Source organism: Pteropus vampyrus, unplaced genomic scaffold (genome assembly GCF_000151845.1).
Source record: "Pteropus vampyrus isolate Shadow unplaced genomic scaffold, Pvam_2.0 Scaffold124, whole genome shotgun sequence".
Classification (NCBI taxonomy): domain Eukaryota; kingdom Metazoa; phylum Chordata; class Mammalia; order Chiroptera; family Pteropodidae; genus Pteropus; species Pteropus vampyrus.
Genome location: NW_011888905.1, coordinates 974,522 through 985,277, shown reverse-complemented (window position 1 = coordinate 985,277; position 10,756 = coordinate 974,522). Strand labels below are relative to the sequence as shown.

General features: G+C 65.3%; 1 protein-coding gene across 1 annotated transcript in view; it reads right to left on the bottom strand.

The window, feature by feature from the left end:
• Nucleotides 1-66: 66 nt before the first annotated feature.
• The window catches only part of INSRR (insulin receptor related receptor), a 17,189-nt gene continuing 6,499 nt past the window's right edge, over nucleotides 67-10,756 (bottom strand). Inside the window, exons 6-22 of the mRNA XM_011366365.2 lie at nucleotides 8,048-8,262; nucleotides 7,709-7,835; nucleotides 6,168-6,406; nucleotides 5,710-5,877; nucleotides 5,416-5,611; nucleotides 5,226-5,267; nucleotides 4,937-5,157; nucleotides 4,029-4,165; nucleotides 3,782-3,944; nucleotides 3,517-3,622; nucleotides 2,771-2,823; nucleotides 2,424-2,653; nucleotides 1,887-1,997; nucleotides 1,622-1,781; nucleotides 1,208-1,337; nucleotides 962-1,096; nucleotides 67-729 (exon numbers count right to left, since the gene is read on the bottom strand). Coding sequence (XP_011364667.1) covers nucleotides 501-729; nucleotides 962-1,096; nucleotides 1,208-1,337; nucleotides 1,622-1,781; nucleotides 1,887-1,997; nucleotides 2,424-2,653; nucleotides 2,771-2,823; nucleotides 3,517-3,622; nucleotides 3,782-3,944; nucleotides 4,029-4,165; nucleotides 4,937-5,157; nucleotides 5,226-5,267; nucleotides 5,416-5,611; nucleotides 5,710-5,877; nucleotides 6,168-6,406; nucleotides 7,709-7,835; nucleotides 8,048-8,262 — 2,662 coding nt within the window. The 3' untranslated portion in view covers nucleotides 67-500. The remainder of the gene's footprint in view (nucleotides 730-961; nucleotides 1,097-1,207; nucleotides 1,338-1,621; nucleotides 1,782-1,886; nucleotides 1,998-2,423; nucleotides 2,654-2,770; nucleotides 2,824-3,516; nucleotides 3,623-3,781; nucleotides 3,945-4,028; nucleotides 4,166-4,936; nucleotides 5,158-5,225; nucleotides 5,268-5,415; nucleotides 5,612-5,709; nucleotides 5,878-6,167; nucleotides 6,407-7,708; nucleotides 7,836-8,047; nucleotides 8,263-10,756) is intronic.

Here is a 10,756-nt window from a genome sequence, read left to right as displayed (position 1 = left end):
CTCAGGGGAGGAGGAGGGGAGGGCAGCCTGCAGGGCAGGCGGGGACGTGCTCCCCACCCCGGCTCCTGCTCCACCTGGTGTCCGAGGCAGAGGGGAGGAGGCGGAAGGCAGCCACAGAAAGGACAGTCACAGGGACACCCTGTTCCCGGCATCCCAGACGTGGACAGAGAGGGTGCCAGGCTGATTCCGGTTGCTTATCTGGCTTCAAGTGTGTCGATGGCCCCGGATGTCCACAGGAGACCTATGGGCTGAGTTCCCCAGACCTGCCTCTGGGGTACGCAGGCCGTCTCCTCCTGGTCCGAGCAGGGCCCCTCGCCCAGAGGCCCAGGATGTCCTGTCGGGGTCTAATCTGCAGTGGGGACCTGCTCTGTCCCACCCCGGCCGCCCACCCTCTGAGCGAGGGGTGGAGGTGAGGGCGTCTGCACGTCTCACAGCCGCAAAGGTCAGGTCCCTTCCTCTCTGCCTGCGGGAGGCCGATCGGCCGAGGAAGGGGGTGCCCCTCAGCACCCTGGCCCCCCATTTTGGGGGCTGCAGTCTGCGGGAGCCCCTCGTGCGGTGGGCGGGAAGTCGGGCTCCGCGTCGGCGCGGGCCCCCCGGCACTCTGGACTGTAGTAGAAGGACAGGTGGCGGAAGGAGGGCCGCAGCCCCCCCCGGATGCTGTCCAGGACGTGCGTGAAGGCTGGCCGCAGGCGCGGGCTCTGCTGCCAGCAGCGGCTCATCAGCTCCTGCCTGGTGGGGCGGGGGCCGGGTCAGAGGGGTCCACACCCCGCCTCCTGCATCGAGAGGGTCGGCCAGTGTGAGCGGGGCCACAGGGGAGCCCGTGGGCATGGCAGTGGGGACTGAGAGCCGGCGTGGCGCTGGGGCTGGCAGAAGTGGACGCATCAGGAGGCGGGCCAGGTGCCGGGGCAGGTGTAGGCCGAGCAGGGGTGAGGGAGGGACAGGACAGACTGGGGTGACTCACAGCTGAAGGGGACAGCTCTCCAGCCCCTCGAGGACCCCGCCGTCCATGACGAACTTGAGCACCTGCTCGTTGGACAGGCCCTGATAGGGCTGCTCGGCCAGTGTCGCTATCTCCCAGAGCACGATGCCGAAGGACCTGGGGGGCGGTGGGGGGCCTGAGCCCGGTGCCCGCATGGGGGGGCGCCCAGGCCTCTCCCCAGACCCTGCACCCTCATCCCCTGAGCCCTCGGTTCCAGCTGGGCCCCACCAGACATCCGAGTGGGTGGTGAAGATGCCGTCTTTGAGGGACTCGGGGGCCATCCAGCGCACGGGCAGCAGCCCCTGCCCGCCCTTGCGGTAGTAGTCTGTCTCGTACACATCTCGAGTCATCCCGAAGTCTGGAAAGCAAGCGTGGGGGACAAGCCGTGGGGCCGCACAGCCTCCCGGCAGCTCCCGCCTCAGCCACGCCTCCCCCGCCCCGCCCCTGGATGCCTCGGCCCCGCCCCCTGGACCGCAAGGGCCGAAGCCCCTCAGAGACCCTCCCCTTCAAACCCTCTGCACTTCGACCGAACTCTGAGGTCCAGGGTGAGGCTGTCAGGGACAGGGCCCTGGGCCAGGCCTGGGTCTCCCAACGCCCAGCTGAGGGGCAGTTGCTGCCCCCGCCCGTCCAACACCCCCGTACCCCCGATCTTGACGGTGAAGTCCTGGGACACCATGCAGTTTCGGGCCGCCAGGTCCCGGTGCACGAACTTGTTGGCGGCCAGGTAGGCCATGCCGTCCGCGATCTCGCCAGCCATCTGGATCATGTCTCCCAGGGCCGGCCGCGGGAGCCCTGGGTTGTTCTAGAGCCCAGGGAGGGGGCTGGTGAAGACGGGACCGGAGGCAGGACTCCTGCCCAAGCCCAAGGACGTCCCCCCACAGCTGGGCCCGGGTCTCCCGGTCCCCACCTCCGCCTCAGGCCTCAGAGATCGAAGATGGCTCTTGAGGTCCCCACGGGTCATTAACTCCATGATGACCAGAGTTGGTTGGCCCTGAGACACCACGCCCAGGAGACGTACCTGGGTCGGACAAAGAGCCTGGCTGCGGGTCCACCTGGCCAAACCTTGACCTGCCGTGACCACGACCTGACCCAGACACCAACCCTTACCCTAACTCCAGCCATGAGCATAACTCTGATCCTGACCTAACAATGACCCTCGCCCCTGACCTTAATCTCGTCTATCGTCCCCAATCTTTACGATCAGCCCCAGGCTGACCTTGATCCCAATCATGATCTGGACACTCAGCAATGACCCCCATGACTGATCTCAGCCCCAGCCATGACCCTACCATGACCCTGGTTTGACTCTAACCCCAACCATGACCTTTACCCCAGTCAGGATCCTAACAACGTTCCAACAATGACCTTGATGGTGCCCTGACCTCATCCCTGACCCTATTCCTGTCACCACAGGACCTTCACTCTAATTATGACCCTCCCTTACCACATGGTGACACTTGAATGCCTTCATGACAGAGGCTTCCTTGAGGAACTCGATGCGTTCTCGTGGGCTGGCCAGCTCATTCACTGTCTTCAGGGCCACGGGCGTGGACGCCCCTCCGGCCTCCAGGCCCTGCGCCAGCCCCTCGTACACCATGCCGAAGGAACCCTGGCCCAGTTCTCGGATTATGGAGATCTGCCCCCGGGGCACCTCCCACTCGTCCGGGACGTACACTGAAGGGGGCGGGGTCAGGAGCGGCACGCTCGGCCCCGCCCCGCCCCCTGCTCCAAGGGGCTCCTCCTCCTCGGGCCCCCGCTTCGCGCCGCCCGCCCACCCCCTTCCAGACCTACTTTCAGAGGCGCTGAAGTACTCCGGGTTCACAGAGGTGTACAGGGTGCTGTTTCTGCAACGGGAGGTGAGGGGTGAGGCTGGAAGGGTCCCCGGGAAGGAAGGGGCACCGTCAGAAGACAAGGAAGAGGGGCATTGCAAGAAGGGAAGTGACTGACCACACCTGGCTCCAAGCAGGGTGACCCCTGGGGAGCCCTAAGCACTCTCCAGGCGGGCCTTGGTCTTAGTCCTGGGACCCGGACCTGATAGGCTGGGTACCGGGAGGACAGGAGACGGGCTCCTGCCTCCTCAGCTCGACCTCAGAACCCAGCTCATCAAAGTCCTGCCCCCTGAACACTTCCATCGTGTTCAGCCCGGGGTGGGGGTAGGGGAGGGTCTGACATCAAGCAGCCCGGGACACACCCCGAGGTCTCCTGCCCTACTCTCCCCCCCACCCCCGCTCTGATGGGGCCAGCCTCCTCAGTCCTCAGGCTGAGTGAGTGCGGTGACTGACCGTCCCAGTGTGCACAGACTCAGTGGCTTCCTGGGACATGGGACTTTTGCTGCTAAAATCAGGACAGCCCCAGGCAAACTGGGATGAGCTGGTCACCCTACCCGAAGGCATGTCTTCCCCCATGCCGTCCCCAGGGGCAAGTCACTCTCCTAAGGAAGTCCCTTCTGCCATCTCACCTGCCACCTCTGATGGCACCGACCTCGCGCTGAGGCTCAGGGAGGGGAGGGGGCGGGAACCGGTGGGACCCACCCTCACCTCTTCTTGTTGTAGAAGAAACCGAGGGCCGCAAGAATGATGAGCAGCAGGAGCCCCGCGGGGGTGGCGGCGAGAAGGACGTGCAGGCCCCCGGAGTCTTCCTCCTCTGGCGGTCAGCAGGCAGGGGCGACGGACGTAGGGGCAAAGACGGAGACGTCAGAGGGCAGAGGGCAGAGGACACTTCTCCTTCCACACTGGGTGCTGTGGCTGGGGGTCTGGGCGGGGCTGTTGGGAGGCACCTTTCGGGGCCAGAGGCTGTGCGTACCGGGGCCGGGGATGTAGAAAGCCACGCCCTCTGTCCAGGAGCCGTTGCCCGCCAGCGAGGTTGCCCGCACCCTGGCCGAGTAGTTCCCAGGGGGCAGCAGGGCCAGGTGGACACCCCCAAACTTGGCATATCGCAGGCGGGACACACACAGCACTGTGGCCTCCTGAGGGCGACACAGAACAGCTGGCCGGGAGGAGGATGCAGGCGCCGACTGGGGCTGGGCCAGGGGGTCTCCCAGGGTACCTACCTCCCCCAGGCGGCGATACTTGATTTCATACTTGAGGATGAGGCCATTGGGGTCCGATGGCTCAAGCCAGCGCAGGAGGACACTGCTTTTGCTGGCCGCCTCCCAGGCCACCTTCCCTGGGATACCATCAGCCTCTCCTGTGGGAGAGGGCATCAGGCAGCTCAGCCACAGGCACAGCCACATGCCGCAAAATGGCAATCTGTCAACGATGGACCACATACACCGGTGGTCCCATAAGATTATAATGGAGCTGGAAAATTCCCATCACCTAGTGAGACCCTAACGTCATAGCACAACGCACAGCCCACGTGGTGCGGCGATGCTGGTGTAAAAAGCCGGCACCGCCAGGCGTGGCGTAGAGCGCGGGCAGGTGGTGCGGCCCCGGTGCTCGGTAATGATAATGAACTGTGTCGCCCGCTCCCGTATTTACTCTCCTTTCTGTCGGCGCTGCAGAGCGCTCTTTCTACTTATAAAAAATATTTGCTGGAAACAGCACGCTGCGTTCCATCAGCAGCCTCTGCACCCCGTGCTCGCCCGTGTCTCGATGGCATCATTTGCTTGTTTGACGCAGCCGGGGAGCAGGGGGCTGGACCTGACCGCCTAGGTGAGCCGTGGGCTGCGCCATCCGCGCCGCGTGAGTGCGCTGTGGTGTTCGCACCACGATGCGTTTCTCAGAACGCATGCCCGCAGGTAAGCAGCAAGTGACGATTTCCTCTCACCTTCCTGTTCAAACCCAAGGAGGCTAAGCTGGGGTGGGGCGGGGGTTGAAGAAATTCTGGGACTTCAGGCACGGGGAGGGGCGAACAAAGCGAGGCCCTGGCAGTCAGCGGAGGTCAGCCTCGCGAGCGGCGCACTGGTCGGACGGGGTCCTTCGCGGCGGCGGTGGCGTGGGGTGGGGGCTCGCTTACTGTGGGGCATGGTGCGCGCAAACACGAAGGTGGCGGCGCTGCAGCCCACGGCGTGCGCCGCGTGGTTGCACGCGTGGATGTCGATCCGGTACTCGGTGAAATGGCGCAGGCCGCTCAACACCGCTCGCTCTCGGGGCACTTTGTCCTCCTGGATCTCGAAATCGGAGCTGTTTCCCTCAGGTCGGAGGGCGTCTGCGGCGCGCCGGTGCCTCCCGGAGTCCCTGGGGAGGGCGGGAGTCAGGGCCCTGCCCCAGCCACACCCCTCAGCCGTGGCCCCGCCCCCGCTCACCTTTGCGCGCTCTTATTGATGGACGTCACCTTCCAAGGGGATCTGGGGAGACCAGGGAGGGCCCTGTCACGCCCACGGGAACCGCCCCCATCTGCGGCAGCGCTCCGCCTCCAGACCCGCCCGCAGCCCGCGCCCTCGCAGGCCCCGCCCGCCAGGCCCGCCCCCCGGCCCCGGCCCCGGCCGACCGCACTTGGGGATGGTGATGGCGTTGTGCAGGAAGTTTTCAAACTTCTTCTGGAACGAGGCCTCTTGCGCCTCCAGCGGTGGCAGGACCTGCCCCGGAGGCGGGTGCTGGCAAGGGCAGCAGCCGGGCTCCACCTGCGCCTCGAGCTCGCCGTCTTCGCGGTCGAAGCGGGGGTCGTTGCTGCTGGTGGGCAGCCGCAGGCCTGGCGCGGCGGCGGCGGCGGGGAGGGGAGCAGTTAGACTCGCAGCGCCCGCGCCCCGGCGCCCGCCCCCTCGGCCCGCGCCTCATTCCTGCGCGCACCGCGGTGGCAGTAGTCATTGATGTAGAGGTCGCTGTCCTCTGCCAGACGCTGCCACAGCACCAGGTAGTAGGTGAGGTTCCCGTTGCGTTGCGTCGGCGGCTTCCAGCGCACCAGCAGGTGGGAGGAGGACGGGGACGTGGAGACGACATCCTGCGGCACCGTGGGCGCTGGGGGTGTGAGTGGGGTGCACCTGAGGGGCTGCGGGGCCCCTTTCCAAATACTGTGTGGTCATGGGCCCCTCTGTGGGGCCCAGCCCCCATTCGTCCCAAGGAATAGGTGACTCTCAACCTCCTCTTCCTAGAACTCAGGGTTTTGTCCTTCCCTCGTCCCCCAAAGGCCCTTAAATTGGCGGGTGTGCCCTCTGCACAGCCCCCCACAGCCTCCCTAGGACCCAGGCAGGCGCCTCCATCCTTTCCAGGACCCAAACATCTGGCGTCCACTCGCGCCAGAGGCCCACCTGCAGGCAGGGTCCGGAGGTAGACGATGGGGCTCTGGGCTCCTTGGTGGGGGCTGTCCTCAGCAGTAGTCAGCGTGATGGCCCGCACGAACACCGCGTACTGTGTCCAGGGCTTGAGCGGGGCTAGGGTCACCCCAGGCTCCTGGTTGCGACTCAGGGGCAGCTCCACATCCAGCAGGTTCCAGCTCTGGGTCCCACAGGCGTCTGGGCCTATGTGCTCCGTGGCGTTCTGGAACGGGCTGAACACCCCATCCCGGCGCTGAGGAGCGGTTCAGCCCCGCCCCGTCTCTAGCAGCCCCCTCCTCTCTGAGTCGTCCAGACGGTCACCGTCACACTCCTTCCTGCACGTGTGAAGGCATCCGGAAGGAGTGTGGGTCCCCCTTTTGGGCCTGATGCGCCCCCTGAGCGCTTCTGCTCCGAGCTGGAACTGAGCCAGGGCCCACAGTACACGTCTCAGAGGGGGCGCGACCACAGCCACACTGCCAGGCGGCGGTGGCAGGGGAGCTGCCTGATTCTCGGCCCTTTGAGGCAGCTGTGTACAGCTGGGCAGGCTGTGAGCTGCACACGCCAGGCGCGTGCTGTTTACCCTGCAGTCCTGTGAGCGCTGCTCAGAGTACGGTCTAGACGGGGAGACCCAGCCTTACCTGGGAGCTTGTTAGACATGCAGATGCACGGGCCCCCCCTGGGGCTGACGAATCAGTATGTGGGGTGGGGCCCAGGAATCTGTATTTAACAAGCTCTCTGGCTCCCCATGCTAGAGACCTTCACCTACCCCTGCAGCCTGGAAGAGGCCTGCCCTCCCTCCCCCCAGGCCAGGCCCCGTGCCAGTAAGCAGCCAAGACCTCTCAGCTTCACAGGAAATGCTTCCAGGCCAGGTGGCTCCCATCATCCCGCATCCACGGGGAGGCCGAGTCCTCCTCGCTCCGCCCTGCCCACTCCACCTCCCTCCCCTGAGGATTTCTATGTTCGATTCCTAGCCATGCTTTTGGAGAAGTCCTTCCTGTGGGCTAAGCACTGTCGCTCCTGTTTTGGTCAGTACACTCTCAAAGAAAAGAGCAGCCTGTCCTTTGCTGTCCCCCGCTTCCGCCCATCCTCCAGCTTTAATGAAATGCTGGCCAAACTGCACATAAAACTGGCTAAATTAGTGGGCACTGCCCAGACCGCTGCCGGGGCAGGAGCATGTGGTCAGCGCAGAACATTAGCATACGGAACGGAAGCTTAATTATCCGAGCCTTCCCAGCGGGGCTCCCCTCCCAGCTCTCAGAGTCCCGACTCCCCTCTCCGTTTCACTGGGTGAGGCAAAAACGAGTCACAGGGGAATGAAGGCGAGGGGAGAGAGCCGGACGCGGGCCCCACAAGGGCGTGTGACTTGGCGGGCCCCGGCTTCCTGGCTCTCCACAGCCCCGCGGGGCTCTGCCGTCACCTGCCTCGGGTCGTGATGGCCCCGCCCCGGCCTGGCCCCGCCCCGTTCTGGATGGGCCTGGTCTGGCCCCGCCCCCCGCCGAGCACCGCTCGGGTCTGGCCGGGCCCGGGGTACTCACGACTCCTTGTAGTACACGATGAAGCTGAGCAGGTCTCGAGCCTCCAGCGGCTCGTAGCGCTCCCAGCGCAGCAAGATGCGGTCGGCCTCGGTCACGTTGGACACGAAGCGCAGGGTGCGCGTCTGGCCTGGGTGGGGCGAGGGGCGAACACCTGCTCTCCACCCGCTCGAGCCCCTGCTTCCAGTCCCCCACCCTGACCTCGCCGCATCCCATCTCCAGCGCTGCCTCGGAGGAGAAATCATCATGCTGTCCCCTTCGAGCGCCCCCTCCCACCCAGATGCGCGTCTGGGCGTTTCTTGGTGTCGCGTGCACGCCCCTGGGGCGGGGGCGGGGTCTCACAGGCGGCGCGGTCTCCGTTGGTGCGGGGGTTGATCTCCGCTTTGTTTTGCCGCCCCCGCGTGCCGGTCACTTCCTCCAAATGGTAAATGTGCTCCAGGCAGAGGCGAGGGTTGAAGGCGAAGTAGATCTTGCCCACGGGGATGGTGAGCCCCGCGGCCACCCAGGACCCCAGCTGCTGTAGGTTCTGGTTGTCCAGCACATACAGAGTGTAGTTCCTGGGGGACGGAGGGACGGACCTTGCTTAGCACAGGACACGGGGGCAAGGGAGGGAAGGAGGGGCATGGGTCCCTCCTGCAAAGGCTGTGCTGGGGTCGCAGGGGTGGGGGGGCGCTCAGCAGCCCACTCACGCCGGTGCACGCCGGGTACTCGGACACACTCGCCTGCGCGTGCCACTGGCCACGAGTCACTCACACTCTCCGCTCATTGCCCCATCAGTGAAATGGGGTCGACAGTTTCTCTGCCTCTCTCCTTCCCTCATCTCTCATTGGGCTGAGGAGAGTGCCCAGTGTGGGGCTATGCCTGTCCTGCTGGCGCTGGGCACCCCCCGGGGTACATGGCAATGTACCAGGACACAGGAGCGAGCGCCTGGCTGGATGGTACTTTAAAACGTTCGCTTTATTTTGAAAAATCCCGGCTACATTGAGGGTAGGCCTGGGTTTGCAGGTGCTGGGAGCGGGCGTCAAACCCAGGCAAGTCTCGCGTTGCCGCTGACATGATAATCACGGCCCACGCGTAAAGAGTGATACCTAACGACGGTTTGTACAGTACACACTGGGTTCCAGGCACTGTTTGGGAATGTTGGGGAGAAGATGCGACAGAGGCAGCTGGTCAGAGCCCTGTTCCCGACACCTTACCCATCCACCATGGCATCTCCCCGGATGAGTTTTAAGTTCTTGAAAAAGCCCAGGGACACGAGGGCAAAGGAGTGCTTGATTTTGAGGAAGCCGGTGATGGTCTCTACCAGCCCCAGGCTGTGTTGCAGCTCCTGCTCCAGGTTGTCTGGGGATGAGGAAGACAGGGCTGGAGCAGAGGCAGGGAAAGGGGTGGGTCCGCGGGGAGGGGGTGTGAGGGTGGGAGAGGGGGGAGTGGGGGAGGCTGAGAGGGATCCAGGGAAGGGGGCGGTCCTCAAGCTGGGCCCAGGCTGAGGAAAGTGCTACTTGAGCTGGTCATGTAAGGGGCGTGGCCAGGAGGAGGGGCGTTCTGGGAGGAGGGCGTGGCCGGGGAGGGCGTGGCCGCGAGGAGAGGCGTGGCCCCAGGAGTGTACTAACAGCCCTGGCGAAGGTTGAGGATGAGGCTCCCCTCCACGTGGGTGCAGCCCACCAGATCTTGGGCCGCCTGCACGGAGTCGATGGTCTTGGTGCCCACCTTGCACTCTTTGGGACACAGCCCCTCACACGTGTGGCAGAATATGCTGGCAGGGGCAAGCAGAGGGTGTGGCTTGAGCCCCGCGTGGGCCTCCTCACTGCCCCAAGGGTGACCCCATCCGCCCCGCACTCACCTGCTGCCATTCCGGGTGAAGCCTGGAGGGCACTGGGCGAGGCAGCTGCCCTGGTGGATGCCGAAGGCGGAGGCGCGGCCGGGCACAGAGTGCAGGCTGGCACAGCGCTCGGCTGTGACACAGCGCCAGGACTCGTGCTGGTAGGTGCCGGGAGGGCAGGCCTGGTGGCAGGCGCCCCGGAAGTGGAAGTGGCGGCAGGCGACGCAGGCACGGGGGTCATCCGGCCGGCTGCAGCCCCCCAGGCATTCGACGTGGCAACACTCGCCCCCAGCTGTGCAGGCCAGCCCACGGGGACAGGGACACACTGTGGGCAGAGTGCCATGTGAGACGGTACCCACGCCTCCTTGGTCCTGGCCCCACGCCCTCCTCCTGGGATATGGTTCTTAGTCTGAACCCGAATCCCTCCAGTTCAGACAGCAGTGGCTGCCCACTCCAGGGCTTCTCAAGGACAAGGACTGGGGCCCCTCAGTGGCTCCCCACCCCCACAGTGCCTAGTCAGGGGTGCTGGAACTCAGGATGGAGCAGTCGCCTTGCCAGCTTCTTCTGAGCAGCTAGGCCCAGGCCCGGTGGGTCTGGGGATGTGTGGAAGGTGGGGCCCCACTGGGCACTTCACCCAGGCCCCTGCCCGTAACTGCTCCCCCTTCAGCTCTCTGCCCTGGGCAGGAGGCACGGGGTGGGCTCGGGCTGGGGGCCCGACGGCTTGGGAACTCTGCACAGTGGCAGCTGGGAGCCTGGGAGCGTGTGTGCGGTGGGGGTCAGCGGGGTGTGTTGACACTGTACACGGGAGACGAGAGGATGTGCAGCAGCTGTGTTTACAGCCAACAGGGCGGCCTTGGGGCCGTGGCCCCAGGGGATACAGCGGGAGTCCGGTTACTCTTCCGCCCTGATGCCGAGGCCTTGGGGTGAGGGGCGTGGGTCTCCAGGAGCTGTGTGGAAAGAGCCCCGGGTTGGGGGACCCCAGGTCTGCCCCCGGCCTCTGGAAGGTTCTCCTTCCCTCCCCCAGAACGTCCTCTTCCCCCTTTTCCTAACCCCTTCCCACCCCGCCCGCCTTTGCTCCCCGCCTTCCTCCCGCTTCCTTCCTATGCACCTTACTTCCTGAGGAAGGTCCCCCCTCACATATTTGTCCTCACAGGTCCCGTCCTTCATCTGTCACCTCCTCCTTCCTCCTACTCATCTCCCGACCTCCGCGTCACAAAGCCGCCAGCCTACCC